We start from the raw sequence: 23,905 nt of genomic DNA on the forward strand, positions 1-23,905 counted from the left end.
TCTTGACCTTGGTGCCTGGTGTCATGCTGAATATGGATGCTGACCGTGCAAAATGAGTAGCATACTCTAACTAGAAGCGCGAGGTACTATTTCACTTTCAATATTCTAGAATACTACGGAATGGAAAGATGTAAATTTAGAATAGGTCTTTTTAAGTAATAAATATGCGGACGGGTCCTTCACATTTTCAACTTCTGGTTTCTGATTCAAATAGTACAGTAGAAACATCTTATATCAATTTTAAATACAGTTCATTTATTTAATAGTTTTGTACAGAATCCCATCATTTAAAGTTATCTATTTACTCTAAACGAGAGTAAGTCAAAGGTGAATGCACTGTGGTTTTTGAGTTAAGGTCTTGGATCCGATCATGTTGAATTGCCCTAGAACTCCATCTATTTCCGCCAGCCAGTCATTTGAGGAACTGCCTCTTTTCTACAATGAAAACTGTTAGTTATCAGTTTAATAGGTAACGCATCTGGATAAATATAAAAAGCTTGATAAAATATTCCTAAGCCACTTCAGGAATAAAGAATTGGTGGTAGGGTATTGTCATCATATGATAAATATTACTCAGATTTCATCTTCATCGATGGACAATAAGAACTGATCTTGGAAATGTGAATATGTTTTCCTCGAAGTCTATCGTAGTTGTTGTATGTTGTTTGGTATAGTTGGATTAATGAGCCAGGATGAGTTACTTAGTTACAGGTGAAGTTTGTTGACCACGAGCGAGGACCCTCCTAAGGCAAACCTTAGATTATATAGAACTGTTATGAACTTCTGGAGCCTTACATGGTAGCGCCTGTAGCCCATTATTCAAGAGTTCTATTTCGGCAGGGTATACACCAAGACCATGCATACTTCATATTGTGTCAGTCAGTCTCTGAAAGAGGCCTACCCTCCCTTCCTGTGGTATATCTTTTGAAAGTATAATCTATGGGCTTTCTGTAGTACAGGCTTTTAAGTACATCCTGTACCCAGTTCAGTGCCACCAACAAAGAATAGCATAGGCTTCTAAGGAATTTCAAGGGCGGCCTCTCGAACAACACAGATGATATTTCACATGATTCGTTTGAGGGGCCGTAGTAGGTTCCCTTCACGGATTCTTTGGCTGGTGGCTTCATTGTTGGTTTGATTCTGTGATAGTTTATAAGAAGGTTACATCTTTAGAAAACATTTTTACACCCAAAAGTTTGTGAGTCAATAGGTTTTCTTGTGGTAATAGTAGCTGTCTTGCTCTTGATCTATAAATCTGTTGTCAGTGCCCTGTGTGTTTGTAAAAATAGTTCAAGAAAACATTAAATAATCAGCCACACATATGTTAAACAGTGTTTCCTCTGTTCGTGAATATTTAGGGGAAGATATATTCCAGTGAAATGGTTCTGTTTTGTGACAGAATTTAAATGCATTTCCTATACCAATGTCTCGTTGTAACCTCATTTGAAAATAAGAGTTTTGTTAGGTTTGATCTGTATTATGTTTATGATTTACAAAGGTAAGACATATATTTCACTCATTCTTTTTTTTAAGAAAATTTGTGGCTGATAACTTGTTTCATGAAAGCATTGGCGTCTTTGTTCAGCCATAATCATGACTGGTATGTTTCAGGGTATACTGGGATCAGGCTTCGCTCTAAAAGTCCAACAGCAGCAGCGACAAAAACACATGATACGCAGACGCCAGCCGGCAGCAACACTGATCCAGTGTCTCTGGCGTTGCTATGCGGCTGATGAGCATTCCATGTCCGTTGCTACCTGGAAGATTCACCAAGTCCCTCTCCCTTCGCCGCCATCGTAAGTTCAGAATCATGGCTCCCTTAAATTGGTATTCTAAGTTTTATCTAATCATAGGCCATCTATTTTTCTTCCTTGAGAGAAAGAATTGCTCTCATGGGGATTGGAGGGAATTCTACCTGTAGGTGTAGTTTTTCTTCTTTTCAGGTACGCTATTATTTATCGTTTTTTACTTTTGCCGCTTCGCTGTTTTCTACTTTATGTGTTTTATTTGTTTACAATAATTTAATTATGCTGCAACGGACTTTTAAGAGTTCGCTGGAGGCGGTCAAAGCTGAAATGATTTACAGTATGTTTATACTTCTTTCATGAGACCTGTGAAGATTTATTGTCGCTTGGACTATCTTGAAGTGTCCTAGAGATCAGCTAGGTCACATTGATGTTGATTCGGTTCTCTCTCTCTCTCTCTCTCTCTCTCTCTCTCTCTTCTCTCTCTCTCTCTCAACTTCATTCTAAAGTATGTACTGTGTTGTATACATGTGACAGTTTAATCTGAAAAGTATGCATGTACACAGTTTGCATCACTGCCTCTTGTGTAATTTTCCGAGCCGGTGTGCATGGATGTAGTCTGCTTGGTATTGTGTGTGTGTGTGTGTGAGAGAGAGAGTAATACTTAATTAAGTTCATTTTGAAACATAAGAATATATAGGGGGTATCTACTAAGGTTATCGAAGAAGTATGTATGTCCTTGTATAAAAGTGTTTGTGTGTAAATTTCTTTCATGAAGCAGTTTGTGCTGATCTCATTTATGGCCTTTTCCTTAAATATAATATTTTATAGATGGGCTGAACTTTATATATATATTTTTTATTTTGATTTGTAAATCAATTCAAAGGCAGATGCTCAACAGGACACTTACCAGATTTGCATTAATCAGAAGTGAAAGGTGATGTCCTCCCCAAGGTGTAATAATGGCTATTCACAGGAGCCTGGATTTTCAAAATTCTGTCCTGGTGGGGCGTTAAGTCAGCAGGTATCATATACATGATAATTGAAATACTAGTGAAACAGCTGTATGTTTAGAATTTTACTACAAAAGGTTCATCTCTCATGAAACCGAAATTAACGCTGAAACCTCAAAATCTGACCAACCTTCTTAGATGGCTAACTATTGCATGCCTGCTGTTCTGTCCTTAATTGTTGCTTCATGATATTTTTAGAACAATACAGTCATCCTGACATAGGAATGAAGCCCATGCTGCTGTGCCTTTTCAGCTCTCTCTCATGCTCACATGTTATATTTGTGTGTACAACATTGTGGTTGAACATAGAGAGTTTCTTCATTGTACAAAATACTCTTTTCTTTGGTTTTTTCATAGTAGCTGGGCATCTAAAGTACATTATTTTTTTATAGGATTGTAGTGATAATAATATCCTGATTAAGAATCTGCTGTTAATCATTTTTATCATTTTTCCTCTTGAATACTCTGCTAGCATTTTGCTTTTTTTATGTTTTGCTGGATTCTCAAGACTAATCCATCATCATAATAATTTGCATCTTTACCTATTTTGTTGTTACTACTTTTAGCCTTCGTAATGTATTTAAAGTTAGTGTGATCCTCAGAAGACTAAATTTACAGCTAAAACTTGAAAAAAAGGATAGATATTCAAAGAAAAACTACTGAACTAAAATTTTGCCATGTAGTCAGAGTAACAGGAATATCATCCTGTTACAGAATATATAAATATATCAACTGCAGGGGGTCTTGTAGACATCACTGTAAGCTACAAGATCAGTGAGAGTTTTTCGTATAATTCTTTTGTAATTACATATGTTCAGCTTATATATTTTCAATAATTAGTACAAGTAAACTATGAACAAAGCAAATGAAGGATATAATTTTTTGTCTTTTTTCATGTTTTCTATCAAAATGAATATTAATATACAAAATTCTCTAGAGTTTTTTTTCTTTTTGGCTAATTTTTTGAAAATGCTAAGTAAAAAATATATTAAGCCATTTTTCCCCTGCATCGTATATCCTCCAGGAGACAAATCAGGTAAATTAGCCTGCTTAGCTAATGCATAGCCTGTGTGTTAGTCTCACATTAGCTACTCAGTGTTAGGTGTTAGAAAGTGATGATGATTTGATTCTGTTCATCGTAGTGATTCTTTTGAGGTTTATTTATATGTCCTTCCTTGAGTAGATTATCGATTTGTCTATGATTTTTCATTTCGTTAGAATTGATGGAGAGCACATATTTGAACTGTAAATATATTGTAATTTAGTAGTGTGCTGTATATTTTCTCTTTTGCATATTTGACAGTAGTTTTTGATCCCTTTTTTCACCTCGAGTTTTTAACTAATTTTCTTAGAAATGAGTTTGCTTAGCTGAGAGAAAGATTGCCTTTGACATAAGCATCACACATGAAGTTGAAGTTTACAAGAAGACAATGGCAGACCTTTGTGAATTTGAAGTGTGACGGGGTTCCTGAAAAGACGTTATGCCTTGGATATCTTAGGGCAAAACATAGGAAATATTCTTTTGCCTGTAGAATTGTGCTTATGTGATTGGATGTAAACATTTCTGTAGAGTAGTTGGAGTGTTCGTGGAGTTGCCTTTCATGTGCTGTGTACTATAGTGAAGTTGAAAATAATGGATAGTAGGTAACCGTAAAAGAAAGTAGTTATTTTATTGATTAGAATAGAGACCAATTGTGAAATTGGATATTTGTAATGTCTTACTAGTGTTGATCTTGATGTTTTTGCAACAGTTTATAAGCTTTGTCATTCTAATGAACATAACTGTGGCAGGCATAAAGGATATTTTATCAACTTCATTTCCATTTTTCATGTTTGATCAGTGGAAATGGTTGTAGGATGAAGTGCCAGGGGGGAAAAAGAAATTGGAGTAGTATATATGTATATTATTTGGATGATTCCTCTGTATTGTGTACTGTGCAGTCATTGTTATCTTGTGTAAAGCAGCCAACTACCAGATCCCTATTTATGTACAACTCTACTATACCTATATCCAGATTTTCAATTTTACCAACCACAGGTAAGGTCTGAGCTTATATCGCTGGTCTCATATATGGAGAATATTTCAGTTCCGTTTTCCGCCGTAGTTCAAAATCATGGGTAGACGACAAAGATCTTTGTCAGAAAAATTCTGTAATCGCCAGGAATGATGTGTATATAAATGTAATCAGCTTGCACATTCCATCTGTATATGAACAAATCATGATCTCCTAAGCACCTTATATTTAAAGTGAATCATACCATATTTCTTGTCTTCTGAGTTTGGGCAGTTCACTGATTTAGAGCATTATTCATGTAAAGTAAAGGCTGTTAGCTCAAACCCCACCTGCACAAGATTAAATTTCAGGCTTAATGCTACATTTAAACGGGATTTGAGGTTGTTTGCTTTAATATATATATATATATATATATATATATATATATATATATATATATATATATATATATATATTGATACGTAATATATATATATAATATATATATATATATATATATATATATATATATATATATATATATATATTATGTATATATAAAAATATATATATATAATATATATATATATATATATATATATCTAATATATATATATATATATATATATATATATATATATATATATATATATATATATATATATAAATATATATATATATTATATATTTTAGGTATGCAGTATGTGTGTGTGACTGTGAAAGACAAATTCATATATAAACATGTTTTCAACCTTTCTTTGATCAGTCTTCAGAGGAAAAGTATTAAAAATTCTATCTCGAGTATAAATTCTCTTAACAGCTAATATCAAAGATATTTCATAATAGAGTCCGTTGTCAGCTTCTCTGTTAACAGTATTTATCTGAACGCCTGAACTTTGGGGGACTAAAGGTGAGTCCACACGGTCGAACAATGTCCGACGGACAAACATTGTTACCATATCATAGGCGAAGCAGGATGACATCATAAGCATTGAAACGTGGAAGTAGATCTGGCAACAAACAGTGGTACCAGATGAACTTGTATAACACTGTTTTTACTCTGCTCACAAGGCAAAGACTGGCAGACAATTGTTAATTGGTAATATTGTTTGTCCGTCGGACATTGTTCGAAAGTGTGGACGCACCTTATGGCTTCTTCTGGGAGCTACAGTTAATGGCCGTGTGACTTGACCTGATTCTCATCGTAGCTTCAAACATGGTTTGCATCGGCCTTGATTGAGATTCCTTGGTAACCTTCCTTGTATGCTGCATAATACCTTTCTGTCCATTTCCCTTTTCTAAATATTCCTTCTACATCACTGAGACTCTAACTCACTAGTGCAATATTTATTGAAAAATAATCCGATTGACAGACTGACTGTAATAAACGGGATTCTTTGCGGACATCTGCTTGATATTAAAGTCAAGGATCATTGACCGACCTGAGAGCTTTTGCAAGCACATTCATCCTGTTACTTGGTAGTCCTGCCTCCCTTCCCATCGCCAGGAAGCACTCGAAACTTAGGCATTGGAGGGTATTCTTCTTAGTCAAAGACTGCAGGAGGAAGGGTAAAATTTTGAGGGGGGTTGGAGAGAAGTAGATCTTCTTGCAGTGACAGTCATTCAGAGGAGGAGGAGAGGTTCGTAGGACAAAGGGGAAGGTGGTAGGGTAGGTTGTTGAGGTGTCGCCTGCTTGATTCCTGATTTCTTCTTGGAAGTTGGAGGGCGAGCTTCATCCGTGAAGTAGCCAGAAGGCGATGGTCGTTTCTTCCTATGACAAGTCATAGTTTATATTTCACTTTTCACAATGACAGACACTTCCAACCGTCGAGGATGAACCAAAAACAACTGCCAAAGAGCGAGTGATAAGGCCTTGGAACTGCCAAAAACAGTGCAGGGCAAAAACACTAACCACTGGGGGTCTGTGTTAGTTCACAGGCGGAAGCATACATATAATTTGATGCAAAAGATTCTGTTGAATATTACAAGTACATGATTGGATAGCTGGCACAGCAATCCATACAGTGGCGATAATAAATGGAATGTGACAATAATAATTATAGAGAAATATGTATAAAGTACATATAAGAGGAGTTATGCTTTCTCCAAGCACGTGTTCCTTTTGTCAGGTGAGTCGCGGAGAAGGTGCATCTTGGTTGTTGGTCTGCTGTCGGGCATACACGTGGCCGGTACAGGGACTCCCCACGCCCCCCCAATAAAGACCTCACAGCTGAAAATCATTTTGCTGGCAGCGTCAATGCTGTGTCATACAGACTTTCTCCCGCCTTGGTATTGGTGGTTAGTTAATGATGGATGCAATGGGACATCTTTGTTGCCTCAGTGATGGTACTTCTGCATGGCTGTGAGGAGATAATGTCCGCGCTTTTCGTAGAGTCGACGAGTAGGTTGTGTGCTGTTAGGACATCTGCCTCCAACAACGCTAGTTGTATTCTTTCTCATTGAAAGAAATCTCATCGAAAGAAATCTTTACCTCCTGCCTCTCATACATCTTAAACGTTTCTCTGCTGGCTTTGATGAGTGAAGGGTGGGAAGAGAGGTGTTGATTCGTTTGCACCGGCTATGCTGAAAGGATCTGCAAGCTTTGGAGTCTTTCTGGATTCCCTGGAAGAACTTTCGGTCACTGTCAGCAAGGTAGTGTGTGAGGAGTACCTTCCTCACAATTTCCAAGGATGACTCAGGTTGGCCACCCGAGGCAGATGGTGTGATGATTTGCCACTGATGCCTATAGGCGCGAAGGAGTTGCTCACCTCCTCTGGTTGCTCCCACGTTGTTTAGGAAATTCTTGGCTCTCAGGGCAGACGTTTTGCTGAAGGATGACATCGATTACTCCTTCAGTAGTCCACTCAAAGACATCATCCGGCTGGAACTCGAGGTAGGGCATCTGGAAAGGTCGTTTCAGCCCTGAAGAACCTTGCCACTGGGTCACGGGGCATGAACAGTGGTAGGCATATGGAGGAGGTGGCGTGGGAGAGGTCGGTCATCGCCAATGTAAGGAAGGCACTGAGTGAGGTGCTGAGTGCTTGCTGATTGGTTTAGTACTGATTTATGTACAGAGTATTCACAGAGATTGGCTGGTACAAGCCACAATATAGTTACTATTCTCTGACAAATCAAAACAGGCATTAAGTTTGTCCCTCTGTGTTTGTCCACAGACGAAAACATACATACAATTTGATACAGAAGATTCAGTTGATGATTACAAGTAGGCACATGATCAGAGAGCTGGTGGAGCAATCCATACAGTGGCAATAATAAATGAGATATGACAATAATAGTTACAGAGAAATAGTATGTATAAAATACATATAAGAGGAGTTATGCTTGGAGTGTTCTCTCGTTAGGTGAGTCACAGAGGAGAAAGTGCATCTTGGTCGTTGGTCCGCTGTTGGGCATGCACATGACCAGTACAGTATATCCCAAGCATGATGGAAAATGAAGAAAAAGGTGTTCTAACATCAGAGGAGTGATAGGCCTACCTCATTTTATGAGTAGCTTTTATGGAATATACCGATCCCATATCTGCTTCCTGGATAACCTATTAATCAGTGCTATAGCAACCGACTAGATTTTGATGTAACGAATTCTCTCCATCTCTTTTGCACATTCTACCTAATTTCCCATTTAGTCTAGGTCTACGTCTGTGCCCTTTTCCCAGGATTTTCTGGCCCTTCCTACTTGTCTCCGTTTTCCCATTCCTTATGCACTGGTTTTCTGACAGATTACTATAGTTAGCCCGGTCTTTTTCCTCCTGTCATCTTGAAGCTGGTAAAATATCTAGTACACTTATTTCTACTGCTGTATTGTTGTGAATGTATGCTAGGTTATCACTCTTTTTTTTTTTTTTCTTATCTTTACATCCGAAAGTTACTGCTAACTGTGTATTAACTTTTAATTGCTGAAAAGAGATGTTAAGAGAACTCGAGTCGTGCTGTTAAGAATTACAACAATTAAGTTTTGGTATTTATATCAGAATTCTAGTGGGTCTGGAAACTGATTCTCGTCCTTAGTTAAGTTTTTGTATATGAACTTTCGTCATATATATGTGAATTTAAGGATTAAACTAAAATTTGAAAGTAGAATGTATGTGTATATGTGCATATGTAAATGCTGAACATGTATTTATACGTATCATACTTATGCACGCAGGCACTTTGTTCGTTCAATGAAAGTTCTGTGTGTGTGTTTGTTGCCTGAGTGTTAAGTGTGTGCCATGACAATCATAAAAGCAGCCGAGTTGAAAAATTATAAAATGTGCTGCATACTTATTTGTTGCTTATTATAATTGTATTATCTTCTTTCAAATACCTGTTTAATCATTTTAGGTGAATATTTATGTTTGCATAAGCAGAACGCATGACTATTTTAGCAATCTGTTCCAGGTTTTTATATTATACATTCATAGCTGCACTTACTGTCTTACCTACAATTTTGTTATGAGCTTATGTTTTCCCCTTGTTCAACAGTCTTGAAAATGCCAAAGGCTTTTTTTTATTGCGTACTCTTATCTTGTGATATTAATTAGTGTAATCACAATTTGTTTTCATCTATCTGCTTTACAGTTTAGATTTATTTCCCAATGATAGCTTTCATCATGGAGTATTCCTGGGACAGATTGTAGAGCTTTCACGTGTGGAGGGAGGTATCCCTTCTCATATTTAGATATTGGATGTGTTTGAAGCAGATTCATTTTTCTTTGATCTGATATTTTTTCTAAATTCTTAAAAGTTGTCAATCAACTTTGGAAAGAATTTTATACATGGAAAAGTTTTAAGGCACTGAATGGGAGATTGGCTTCAGGATGTGTAAAGAATGAAATTGTCCCTTGTGGACAAGAGCTCTTCTGTTTAACGTTTCACCTTAATCAGGAAGGCAAAAATGAAAAGCCTTGCAGTTGTGAGTTAACTGAATATCGTACAGAAAACGTAGGAGTAGATTTTATTGTCCTGTATGTGCCTATTTTAAACCGCATTCAGTGTCTTTAAATAGTAGTCGGTAATGGAGCATAAATGAAATTGTCATACATAGCTCGGCAGCCATTTAAACAGCTTCTTGTCCAGATGCACTACTACACCTGGTGCTTTCTGATTAATGTTCTGATACATTTGTCAGGTGTGTATTTTATGTATAAATTGTAGTATAGAGTGTCTTCACGAAGAAAATGACATTGCTGAAATTGACAGTAGGATACATGTACCCTCAATCTCTGACTTGTTTATTTTATGGCCGTTTGTGTTTATTAAATACTTGTACTTGAACTGTTTATGAAGTATCACTAAGCACAAAGTAACTTCATTTACCAGTATGGTGATTTAAACATTTTTGCATGAATTTCAGCAGATTGAAATATTCGTCTTGTTCAAAGGATATTTTTTCGAGTAAGTTAAAAACAACGCAAACATCGGATAAACTCTAATTTCTCTGGTTAAGGTTAAATTTTTTTTGTCTGTGTATGTCCTGAAAACCGTGGAACATACTGCTATTTTGACATTGAATAAATGATATTTTTGTAATTCTTCTATTCAGATTAGTATTAATCAGAAAGTATGTAATGCATCTGTCATCAATATTCATTTATTTTGACTTTGAGATGTCCACAGCTTTATTGTGGAAGGGCTTTGTATGATAAGCAGCTGTATTGTAAATGAAGAATACGTTCGTGTTATGATTTGTTTTCAGTGTACTGCACATGTTCCCCATTTGTCACTGCTGTCCCTCACTGGAATTATTCTACTGTGTTATATGTTGCATATGCTGGAACATACTCTCGCTGCAAAATGCTGAATTGCTAGGGATTGACTATCCTCATCAATTCTAAACTAGGGGCGTTTTCTTGCTGTAGTTTAGCAGCACATCATTTTGTCAATTTATGGGACTATGAAACCTGCTTCAGGTTGGATCGCTGGTAAATTTGTGGTTCATTAATGAAGTGATCCTGAGTGAAATGTCTGGTTTCTATTGATGTTTCTGTGATTATGAACCCTTGTTCCTCATGAATAGGTTTCATCTTCCGAATAATAATAACAGCAATAATAATAATAATAATAATAATAATAATAATAATAATAATAATAATAATAATAATAATAATTATGGGCCTTGTAATATAATATTCAAATGCTGCATTTTTGTATATCCTTTATATAGTTTCTAATGCTGCAGTTTTCAAAATTATTTATATTTTCTGTTATTACGTTTCTTCGCTTATCTACAGTGATTCTCAAATTTAGGAGAAAAGATGGGCTACTTCTAATCCCAGGAGAAAATCTGATCAGTGACATTGGTTCTTTGATAACTTACCTGTGAAATTTGTCAAGTTAGTCAAATGTGTCCGATTTATTAATGTGATCTAAGGTTCATGGGGGTTGGTGGCCGGTGTAGGGGATTGATTATCAATAGTAGTTTTCGATTAATTTCTGAATCAGTTTTGACATACTGAGTACTGTGGAGTTTCGCTAATGTAGTTGAGTGGAACCAGTGATAGTGTCGCGGTATGCCAATCAGATGTCGCGGGTTTGCGTCTCCCCCAGGGCGATGAAAAATCACTGGCTCTGTATTATGATCAGTTACTGTGCAGTGTGGGTTCTGCAATGTGAGGTTGAAACCAACATGCTTTGGAAGCTTGAATTTCAAGTCAGTGGCCCCTGTGTGCTTGTTCCATGTGAATAGATTTCATCTACTGAAATCATAATGATAATAGACACTCAATTCAAGGTCGAATGAATATATACCTTTTATTGGATGCAGGTTTGTTTTTTACACTTTGAGTCAACATGGCTTTCTTATCTTTCCCGTATCATATCGTCAAAAATGTTAGGCAGAATTGCCCTCTCTCCATCATGGCTATTAATATGCCCAGATAGTGTTTAATCGGTTTTACTAGTCCTCTTTTGCTTAGGATTTCATGAACATCTCTCAGTTTTGTGCATTTTATCCAGGCTTCCTGCAATTCGATTGGTGCAAGAAAATCTTTTGTGATTGTTATGTTTGTACACCTAAGAATGCTTTGCACACTATGTTCCAGCATGATATAAAAGGAATCTTGAGCATTGCACATATAACATAATGATTTTTCCATGTTTTGGATCACTGTGGCAATGAGCCCTTTGTACGTTGCTAATATGCATTGCATTATTTTATAAAGTACTCACTTCATGAGCATTTCGTTCTTAGAATTTATTAAGAGAATCACCTTTGAGAGCTCCATTGTTCTTGGATAAGAATTTGTTTTGTATCGTCGAATATGCAGTGAACATTTTTTTCTTCTTGTATAATGTTAAAGCTCAGTGTCCAGTGTCACAGTTATGAAAAAAAATGAAATTGTATCGTATGAAATGCAACAAATCTTTCAGAGTTGATTTTCTTGAGAAATTCACGAGTAAATTACGTTGATAAATCTAAAAGTGATATCTATGTTATGAAGATTGAATTACAATTTCTTTGAAGTGAAGGACAGAAGAAAGATTTGAATTCATTAATATGGAAGAGTTCCCCATAAAATATTTGTGAAATATGCTTGCAACTACATTTCTTTCTCTTTCTCTCTCCTCTTCCTTTTTCCCTCCTCCTATTCCAATTCCATTCCAACCCGACCCTTTCCCTCTGTGTCGCGTCCCAACCTCTTCTCTAATGACATCAGCATCAAGATCGAGGAGAAGGAAAAGAACCCTAACACATCTTCAATGTAAGTACTTGTGTCCGCCCTCAACCTGTTGTATTGCTAGAGGATCGTGTAGTGTTACTATATCCTATTTGACTGACTAAGCTGTCAAGCATTTTCTCTTCCTACCAGAGTTTTCCGTGTAGTTCTCTTTTTGATGTGTGTTTTGTGCTGAATTCGTGTGCTTATATTTGAATATCGTGTTCCTTTTCTGATATATATACATATGTCTTTTTACTACATTTGCTCCTTACATGCAAGTTATATATTAACTTTGATCTATAGTAGAACTTGGTTATTTTGACTGTGATGATGCTTTTTACTATGTAGAATGAATATGGTTTAAGTTTACAGGTGAGAGAACAGATGCTGTGAACAGCACAGCATCGGTGCTCTTCATTAGCCGTCACTCAGAGTGGAGTAGTTTTATGCTTAGGACTTTTCCTCTTTTTATTTAGAGGAGAGTAAAGTTTGCTGAAGAATGATGTTTATTGGTCTCTTGACATTTATCACCTGAATTTAGATTGTTTGTACAATAATTTACCTTTTAAGTCTAGAGAGACATTTTTTTCATAGTTCATTTTGGCTGCTATTGTTGCACTCACATTTAATGTTAAATGTAATGATGCTCCAGCAAAGATTTTCTGCACATTTACGGTAAATTTCAAAGACTGAGGCAGCAAGTGCTCTGCTGCACTTGCCTAGTGTTTATCAAGGAAAGATGTAGTAACAGTTAGAAGCATAGATCCTAGTTTTACCTGTCGCTTTCTCTGCATCGTGTGTTGATGCTTAGATAGCTAATGAAGAATTTATATTAGGTATGCAGTTATGTTTATTCCATTTCATCTCTTTGCTGACAAGTTCTACACTATTGTCGGTTAAGTATAATATTTCTTTTGCATGAACATACATACATAAGGATGATTTTGGCTTTATTTATTTATTCTTTTTTTTTACCAGTGGAGAAATGTAATTTGTATGCCAAAGCTGTAATACTCGCTCCTTGATGTTAGACAATATCAGTTTTGTTTATTAGGATTAGGGTAACAGTTTTAGAAATGAAATTCTTTTACATGCATCTTGAAGGAAAGAGGTAACACTAAGGATTTGTGTGTTAAAATGGAGAATCTTTGAAACAATGTAAAGGGAAAAACTCATTGAAAGGCATTAAATGAAGATTTTATTCGTGGAAATTGTTTTAAGGTATTTCTGACGCAAGGTCAGCCTCCTTTTTGTTAATCATTCTTTTAGTCACTATAGTCTGCTCTGTTTTATTTCAAAAAAAGCACTTCCCATCTTGAATATTTAGGAGCGATTTCGTTTGTTTTTTGTTTCTCTGCAATTATCTTATTATTTTTTGTATTAATCTCTGTTGATGTGTCATAGTGGTGGTCTACTTTAATTTTGTTTTCAAATTTTCCTTTCTTAGGGTTTTGAGTGTCTGAAAACCTTTTTGGACTCCCCCTCCTTCCAAGTTTACTTATGTCTATGAGGGGAATCTAACTTTCCTGTCGGCCATTTTTGTCTCACCACTAGGTAACATTTATTATCATTATTTCAAAGATCCCCGAGTGCTCTGCTATCTTATCTGGTCTCTTACTTATTTTTCTTAGCAGTGTATTCATATTTTCTGTTGTCCAATTCATCTGTTTTTTGTTAAGTCATACTATTCTTCTTGTTTCCATTCAAATGCCTTTCTGTGAAACTTTATCACAGTCTTCCACAATCTTACTGATATGAACAGTTTATTACTTGTGACAATCATGGGCGTGTCATCTGCGGCGGCTATATATCACCCCTCCCTCCGCTTTTTTTCCTCCAAGTTTTATATAACAGATGCTGGAAATGAGGCTATTAATAATATTACAAAATATATACTCAACACATACAAGCATAAAATTTTGAAATAAAAAAGAAATAGATTATGTAATTTTTCATTAGCTTTGCGGTCAGATTGATCGTTCATTAAATTTTGACTGACACATCCCATTGTTTACATTCGAAGTCTGCAAATGCCAACGCTTGCGGCAGCTGCTTGTGTGTTTATTATTGTTTTTCCTGCTTCTAAGCCTTTGATTTTCCTATGAGACATTTTTTTTTAACAAATATGTTGTTTTAAAGTTAAAACTAGCAAAATGATGGACCTGACAATGGAATGGCTCAGAAGGCTTGTACCGTATTTCAGCCAATCTGTAATTTGTAGACTTGAAAACTTGTTGACTGACTAATATTGATAAATCAGTCATCCTTTTTCCCTTAATATCAACCATATATCTATCCCTATGGCATGTTAATTTCTGCATAGGCGAGAGAAATTAACTGTATAATTTTCAGTTTGGCGCCATGCCCCCCACCCCACCCAAACAACTTTTATTAGAGACCAGATGACACCCCTGATGACCATGACCCATATTCTTTCAGTTCAGGTTCTTGAACAGAGTTATCTCGCACACCTGCACTCAGCCATTTAATTCTAATATTCAGCTTGGATTCAGTGAAGGTTATTGCGATATTTCTGCCCAGTGGTGGTTACTGTAGACACAATTTTTCCAGCTACTTGACTAAGTACGCTGTCATTTCCTTTGGATGGTCGAGGTAAGTTTCCATTTTCATAGGAGCCAGTACTTTGAATATGCTGTTTCCAAAGTCAGTTCATTTAGAAAATGACGCATTCGCTTAATCTCAAACCACCGTCCTCTTGTTTTATGTAGACATCAATAGTCCCTGGATGGTTTTTTTGTCTTTCTTCCTCCCTCTTTTTTTCTATATATTGTGTAATTCTTTCCCCTACTTCAGTTTTCCCCAATGAATTACTTGCTGTTTGCTCGTAACGTGGGATTCTTTCACTTCTTTCAAGGTCCAATCTCTCTTTATTGCATATCATTCCTTGGTTTACACAGGATTACTGTAGGTGGTGGTTTTGTTCTTCGTAGTAATAATAATCACGATTTAGGGCATCAGTGGATGATATCTTGACCATTGCCACTGGCTTTATTTTATCAGGGAACTTAGAGTATTAATTGGTGCCTATACTCTGTTTTTTTCATCTGTCCATCCGTCTGTGGTGTTTTTGTATGGTAACACTGCGTCCCGGCCTTTAGATAGTTACATTTAGCTTACATTAAACGATTATAATAATATCCTATTTCGAATATTAACGGTGTAATTCGCATTCAGTAAATTATTAAAACACTTTTCAGTTGCAAATGTACACCCAGATATCCTTTTATTTACCTAAAACTTGCACATAGCGTAACTATCTAAAGCCCGGGTGTTACCATACAAAAACACCACAGGCGGATGGACAGATGAAAAAAAACAGAGTATAGTAACTAGTGTATGCTCCTCATGTTGCAGAGCACGTGCAAGAATATTTTGTTGAGGTGTCTGGTAAAAAAATACTGTTTATACTGAGACACTGGAATAGTCTTCCTGATTGTATTTTGTAGTTTTCATGACTTGTTTTGATTTTCTTGTATTACACATTTATTTGTATTATTCTCCCTTTTTAACACTGTCCTCTAGCCACACTGTTATATCTTCTTTTACATTACATTTTACATTTTAAGAAAACATATAGCACAGCAATAGGAATATCCAGGTTCGGCCCACTCGATTCATGTTAAGTGAATTACTTCATAGTTGCTATATGAGAACAGAAAATACTCATTTACCCATTTAAAACCCGAAGATGATTGCTTTCTGATTTTATTTCCTGATTTACCATGTTTCTGTTTCACATTTATATCATCAAGAACAGATGGAAATTTATGTTGAAAGCGTACATACTCAACAGATTTTAAGTGATATAGCCAGAAACTCTGAAATGACTAAATGTTGCTTTGCATTTTCATTCATTAAATTACCCCCGGTTCTCTGGAACTCCATCCCAGCTTTCTTTGAATTCTGATAAGAGCAAACAGCTCATCCCTGATCATCATCATGGTCATCATTCGAATATACGTTTAATTTTCCATGACTGAGGAGACATGAGATGATTCTCTCCACTGTCTTCTTTCATGCTTACTCTATGTCTGAACTTTCATCTGCAACACCGGGTCTCCGCCCTTAGCTTTTTTTCATGATTCACGAGTCTTCCTACTTGTCTTCATCCTGCTACGTACATAACTACGATCCTTCACACTGTTGTGTTAACGCAAGCCTTTTATATACATCCTAGACTTTTTTCTCGGGTTGCTAATTGAACTTTTTTTTTTCACTAGTAATCTAGCAGTAACATCCAATTCATCAAAGTTGTTGGTACTCTTGTCTTGCTGGCCATTGCAGTCGCTGCTTCACAGTTCAGTGAATGCAAATTGTAGCAGAAATGTCCGACCTCTTGAAAGGCCTGTCCTTCCTCCCAAAACATCTTGGCCCTCCCTCTCTCTCTCCCGTGCGCTGTTATTGTACAATTCCTGCAATTAGAATCCTTTACTCGATTTATGGTTTGCAATATCTTTTGTGACACATTCAGTGCAGACTTCTCTCACAGGATCCTCATTGCCACTTCCCTGGCTGCCCATTTACCTTTGCTGAGTAAGAAGCTCAAAATCATGAGGGCTGTGATAAAAGCCACGCGCTTGCTAATTATGAGGACACACTGGAAACACCTTTGTTATCTTAGGCCAGTATTGTAGGTTGAAATTGTAAAGTGACCTTACCTATTGACATTTGAGGCTTGATTGTAGTGGTATCCACTGAAATTTTTCCCGCGCTACTATCTATTTCAACTGGAACTAAACCATTGGTTTCCATTTCCATTTTTCTTTGTTATCATTCCTCTCCAGTTTATTAGTTATGTTATGAATTGTTCTCGTGAATTGCTAAAGTTGGTAGGGAAACCTCTGTTGACGGTCGTAAATGAATATGCATGGGAAAATGGTAACTAAGCATTTCAATTTCTTTGATGACTGAATTTTTCCTCTTAGTTCCCAAATGTTTCCAAGTGTCCTTTGTCGTACATTGTTAAGGGAATAGAAATAAGCCAGAATGGCTAATAATGAAATACTTATCCTTTATGGATCATTTTAGCAGATTCTATTTCTACTGAGTACGACACTTCTGGTCTTGATGAAAAGTAGAATTTGTTGTGGCAATCATTCAATGTAATAAATCAGTTAGGTTACAGTTGCACCGTCAAATTTTGTGGCTTCCTTAAGAAAGATGATGTTTATCATGATAACATCTGGAATTGGTGGTAGAGCCCCATGCAAATCCATGTTCCAGTTGTTCAGGTCTTATTTCTGCGATTAGGAGTTCAGAATTCTGCTACTTTATTAGTCCTCTTTCCTCGTTTTCTGGCAACTTTTTCTTCACCTTTGCATACGATTTGATAATGTAATAAAAAGATGAATTTATTTCCATTGCCTCTCCTCAAACAGGTTCATGTTGCGAATAGCATATTTTTTTATATGTCGAATATTGCAGTATCATTTGTATAGGAATATTATTAAACATTTTAGATTTTTGACATTATTTTTTGACAACATTTATATACCAAATTTGCATTGTGCATGCTTTATCAAACATTTTTGTTATATTCTCAGCATGATTAACCCTGAGAGTGTCATGATATTGTACACAGCTTCCAACTGAAGCTGTTATGATTGAGATAAGTCAAAGAGCAATAAGTAATGCGGACAGACTTAGCCACTTCCTGTCTGTTCACATTCATGCAGTTAGTATAGTTTTTGTCACTCATAGGGTTACATTCTATTTCATTGTTTTTATTACGAGGTTTGCTCTTTGAGAATTACAGGTGGAAGTGTTTTATATAGAAACTGCTCTTGTTAATTAATTTCTTATGTTATTTCACTCGTAATTCTGGAATTTGAACTACTTTTATTACATTGGAGTACTTTTGAATATTTTATATGCAATGAATTCTGAGCTTTTAATTGATACCAAAATATATTTTGGTTGACATGGATTATAGTTGTGTGTACATTTCTGCATATCAATTATTATTTAGTAATTACTGATTAAGATGAAGGCTTTATACTTAACCATTTTTCTCTCATAGCTGCTGTGCATGATGCTAATCGTTGTAGGCAGACCAATATTTGTACAATAATCATTAACGTTTACGGTGTATCAAGGTCATTTCATTGTTAGAAAAAAAAGCAAATTATCAGTTCTATGAGACGGATCCTTATGATAATTTGATCCTTCTTCTTTGGTGGCACAAAATATTATTATGGTTATGATTATTATTATTCGAGTTTAATGCTGACGTCTTCTGTTCGACGTTGATTTCCATCTCAGGAGCCTTCTTGATTGAACCTTGTTATTCTTCTATCAATTATATAGTTAATGTCTTTGTTCCTAAATCTTGTTTGTAATGGTCCTTTTATTTTCCTCTTAGTTAAGGACATGTATTTTTTCTTAATTTATATAATTGGGTATTACGATTTTACTTAACGTTTTCCTGTTACATTTCTTCCTGAGTTATTTGTACTGTGTCTTAGAATTGTAACGTTACTGTGAGTACTTTTACAAGGCCGGCAAGGAGTGCAGCATCCACATCAGCAAATTAAGGGTCATTTGAAAGTCATTTTACTGCTTATGAAAGAAAATGAAGTCTTAAAAGTTATAGGACGAGCTTTTAAAGTAAAATAGGTTAAGATATTTTTGTCTAAAAAGATGAATCCAAGGTATAAATATTGTGGCTAATTAAGCAAAGGTTTCGACGTGATATAGACAAGAATATGTCAAGAATTATAAGATAACGTTATGAAAAATATACACTAGCTTACACTTCCATTCAACTTCTTGGCCTCCTTTCACTTTTGGAAATACTAGTGGGGGATTACAATCGTAGAACATGAGTCATCTAAAGAAAATTCGGTCATTGCTTGTTAGTAAAACATTCTTATTAAGAGGATCAGATATATTTGATTGTTTTTTGTAATTTTTAAAGAGTATTTACTTTTGTAAACAGTGTTTTACAATATTCTGGAGATATGAATACTTTCGTAATATATAAATTCTGGGCTGAAAGTAAACATCTATAGATACCAGTACTTTGCATTTTTAGTTGTTCATCGCATAGTAGATACTGCGATATTAGTAAAAAAAATCTTCCACGCGTAGGATTACTTGTGTCTTGCCTCCAAGCCATAAATAACTAGATATTTCAAATTAATGATGACAAGAGTCAAAACGGTTCAAGAAAAAAAGTGTTCATATAATGTGTAAAGAATATAATCTGAACATCGCCAGCTGTGATTTCACTTAAATAAAAATAACATTTCTGAACATCCCGAAGAATGATTAGGTTTTAAAAGTTTGGAGGATGTAACACAAATGCTTACCGGTATATCTTAATCCTGTATGACTCAGTAATTATATATAAATCACAGTTGCATGCCGTGCAGAATATGGAAAAAAAAATATGTGCATCATTCTCGTCATGCGGAACCATTGACTAAAATGGCCCCCCTCACTGTAGCGTGCTCTACCTTTAATGATTTACAGTTCTAGTGTCTACTTACTACTGTATTAAGGCTGTAAGAAAGATTTTACTACTTTATTTTGGTAGTCTTTGAGTCTTGAGTAGTTTTCCTCCAATTCATCTGTGATCAAATTGAGCTCCTTGGGTAATGTTGTCCGTGAACCAGACATGGCAGAATATGTTTTCAAAATATTTAGAATACTTTTCATACTATTGAATATTTTTTATATGGAAGTGAGTGGTTTATTGAAACAATTTTTTAATGTTGTTGCTTTTTAGACCTGAAATTGTCGATATTTAATGAGATGCTGTTGTTTTACAATGTGCAATTATTGTTAGCAGTTATACTGATATGCTCGTATCTACAGTATATATACTACAGCCAAATTCCATCTTCTGTGCCCTCTAACGTATTTGGGTACTCGAGAATGTTTTTGGATACTCATGGTTAACGTGGATCTTCATCAGGTCCCCGCGCTAGCCGGACTAAACAAAGATCATGTTAGTGTACAAACCAGAACTCAGTTTTATCTTAGTGCAATTTTAGATATTACAGATGGACTGCACTATCTTAGCGTTTCAATCCTTAACCATATTGCCTTACAGTGGTCTTTGGTCAGAATGACCACTGCAGGCAAAAACTGTACAGAACTGCAGTTAAAAAGACAGTATAGCGAGATGTTTCAAGTGTAGTCCACCTGAAAAAAGCATTGAGAAAATATGGAGTTTTGGTCTGTCTGATTCTATGCCCTTCGCGTTATCACAACAGAGTTTCACTGTTAGTTATATCTTAGGTGCTGAATAGTTTTTGTATTTTATTGCTTGCTAGATTTTAGATACTGAATTGTCTTTGTAACTATCAGCTGTTCATGTTATTTGATTACTGAGGTTAAGTCTCCTTAGAAGAAGGATCCCAGTTGCGGTTTATGAACATCACTGGGTTAATTTCTGTTATTTTTTTCCAAACTTCACAGGAGACAACTGAGTTCGATCAGGCTGTCTCCCGGAAGAATGTAAGGCAAATGGCATTTTTATGCCAAATATTGGATATTGATTGAGTTGCTTGCTTTGAAAGCTCATTACATTTGACCTGTTTTTCATCTTGTTTCCAACATATTTGGCCTTGGGGACAGGCAGAGGTATTGTCTGATGGTATAGACTCTATTTTAACATTTTTTTCTCTCTAAACAGTAATTATTATTAAATTCACTTTGCCATCATTGTCTCAGTTCATAGAGAACTGAACATAATTATATCACTGAGCATAAAATCAACACTTGGTGCTGATCGCTTAACATCTAGCGTATTCTGACCAGCAGATCATGTAAAGTTTTGTGGAAAATTTTTATGTGTGTCTTATAGTGCTGTCAGTCTTACTGTCTCTTGTGTTATGATTTGCAGCTTTCTTTTCTAGAGTTTATTCATCACATTTCCTTACTTTTTGCCTTGTAAGTCTGAACTGTATACATGAAAATTTACATTTTGTCAGATATATACAGTATGAAATTGGAAGTTGGTATAGTTCTATTTAGTTTCATGCAATATGGAAATGTTTACTTTTAACAGTTTTAAGAAATGAATACCTCTGTCTTTATCTTGTATCCCCATGTACATAATTTTGTGACGAGATTTGTGACCTGATTGAACGGTAGGCTTTTTATTGATAAGATTTACAAATGAAACATTTTCACCTTCAACTATTATCTGGCCTTTATTAAAATTTGTAACTGCTATTGTGGAAAAGGAAATTTGATTTTTAAAGAAAGAAAGTGATCATTTTGTATATTTTTCTGTTGAAAAATTTTTAATAGCTTTTCTGAGTCTTACAAAATTGGTTTTTACATATTCCTATGCCTTGATGTTCATCAGGTTCCTGTCTTATCCCAAAGCTTTCTTCCCATGCAATTGAAAGTGTTTTTGCTCAAGATGAACCCTTGTGATATGAGGGAGAGGGTCTGTAAAATATCCTCAAATCATTAGACGTTAATCATTCCTGAAGACGTCCCACAAGACTACTCTGTGAGTCTTGGGATTTTTTTGGCATTTTGCAAAGAAAATAAAATGTCATTGGCTTATCAATTTTTAGAAGGTTTGGTAATATTTTAAGTTTTTCTTATCTTTAGTAACAGTGTAACTATCAAAGCCGGAAACTTGTATACAGCGCACTTTGCAATAGCAGTAGCAGTCTGTGCCGTATATCAGTGCACATTCCATTAGCTTATAAAAGTACAGTTCTGTGATTTGAGGATATTCAGTCCTCTGACACGGGGCATCTTCATCTGAAATACGTTCAGTTGCAACCTTATTTTTTGTCAGCATTTTCCATCAGCAGCCCGTGCGACGACTTGATATAGTACTGTACTATATTTTCAATTTTTTCTGTTTATAGGAAGCTTTTAAGTGGATACAGCATACTGTACCCAATTCTCGAATTAACTGACCATATCGAACAAGAACTGGAGAGATTTCTCTGATGTGGAAATTACTAACCATTAACCAGTTTGTTATTACAGTTTTCAGGAGTTTTCATGTACCCTCCCTTCATCCAAGAAGTTCATGCTGTGTTTGCTCCAGAATGCGTTTAGCGACATGATTTTCCTAGAACTTTCTCTTATGAATTTGGCTGCTGTGTTAGAGAAGCATGTAAATTAGGGCCGCTTACTTGCACCACCTTTTGCCTTTCCATCACCAAAATCATCTTTGACTAATTTACAGGCATGCTTCACGTCCTAAACGTCAGTTTGTCAAAATATATCAACACCTCAGAGGTTTTCACAACAGAAATGAAACTCTGATTCTTTGAGATACTTTATTTATTCGTTAATTTTCTGAGACCTTCTTTGTGTGCTCAGTTTGATTTATATCACTGTCAGTTAATCGTTTTATCACATTACGAGTAACTAATCTTGTTTTTGTTAACTTGACTTTTGTTTTACAAGTGAACGGGTCTGTTTTAAGTCTGGACCTAATACTAAGTTATTTTACAGGTACATCAGTTATTTTCATGATAGATATGCTATTGGAAGAAAACTGTTTGTCCTAAATGCATGGGAGAAGAGTCTGATGTAGGAGAGAACTCATTTTTTCCTTATCTTTGTTTTTGGTCTTCATTAACCCTTTTGGACAACAGAGGCTGTTTTTAGTATACAACCTTGTATGACGTGGATGCAAAATTCTCCAGTTATGTCTGTTTTCTCTTTATTTGGAAATCATAATGAAGGCTGTAGAGTTGCTTTGCTTTATCAACCCCAATATCTCTTAACTATCCCTTACCTTGTAAGTCACTATTGCTTGCGCTGCAAGCTTTAGTTTAATTTTGTGGGATATATGTACTACATGAAAGTTTCTGTAAGGAAATACTACTTCATTATTTAAAGTCTTAGGGCCTCATTTCAATAGTCTTCATGTGTGTGTACATATGGTAAATGTATCTAGTTATACTGTACAGTATTTGGAACAGGAGATTGGGGCAAGTTACGGCTACCAAGAATATTTGTGACTTTGGATATTTCTTCACTTTTCATCCATAACTATGGAAACAAAGTACTGTTTGCCATCATTAACTAACAAAGTCCTATTATTATTATTTCATTAATAAAAAGTAACTATCGTGAAATTCTTTTTGCAGCTTCAAGCACAATGCTTCATTTGTTACGAGGTTGCCAACTATACGACGTCACAGAAATGCTCACTCCCCTTCCATCAAAAATAGGCATACAGATTCAAATCATGCCCTCGAAAATCTTGTTAATAGTAATAGGTAAGTGCTGCCTTCATTTGTAAGTCATTCTGTTTGGAGTTCATTCTTCGTAGGGATATCGCGTTGATTTGCAGTCATATAGCGTAGATAGTATTCACTTTCCTTCTGAAGTACAAGTGTGCGGCTGTGATGTGATGCTGTATAGGTTATTGGCCTGTGGAAGTTAATCAGTCTAGTTAGACAGTTAAAATACAAAATAAAAAAAACCTGTTAGAGGTTTGGGATGTTCCTGTCTGTCCTGACACATCTGAGTTATTGTTGC

The 23,905-nt window shown here is 35.6% G+C and overlaps 1 protein-coding gene across 1 annotated transcript in view; it reads left to right on the plus strand.

The window, feature by feature from the left end:
* The window catches only part of LOC135216422 (potassium voltage-gated channel subfamily KQT member 1-like), a 691,013-nt gene that overhangs the window by 513,932 nt on the left and 153,176 nt on the right, over positions 1 to 23,905 (plus strand). The window contains exons 8-10 of the mRNA XM_064251767.1: positions 1,612 to 1,796; positions 12,410 to 12,454; positions 23,512 to 23,643. Coding sequence (XP_064107837.1) covers positions 1,612 to 1,796; positions 12,410 to 12,454; positions 23,512 to 23,643 — 362 coding nt within the window. The remainder of the gene's footprint in view (positions 1 to 1,611; positions 1,797 to 12,409; positions 12,455 to 23,511; positions 23,644 to 23,905) is intronic.

Source organism: Macrobrachium nipponense, chromosome 6 (genome assembly GCF_015104395.2).
Source record: "Macrobrachium nipponense isolate FS-2020 chromosome 6, ASM1510439v2, whole genome shotgun sequence".
Lineage (NCBI taxonomy): Eukaryota > Metazoa > Arthropoda > Malacostraca > Decapoda > Palaemonidae > Macrobrachium > Macrobrachium nipponense.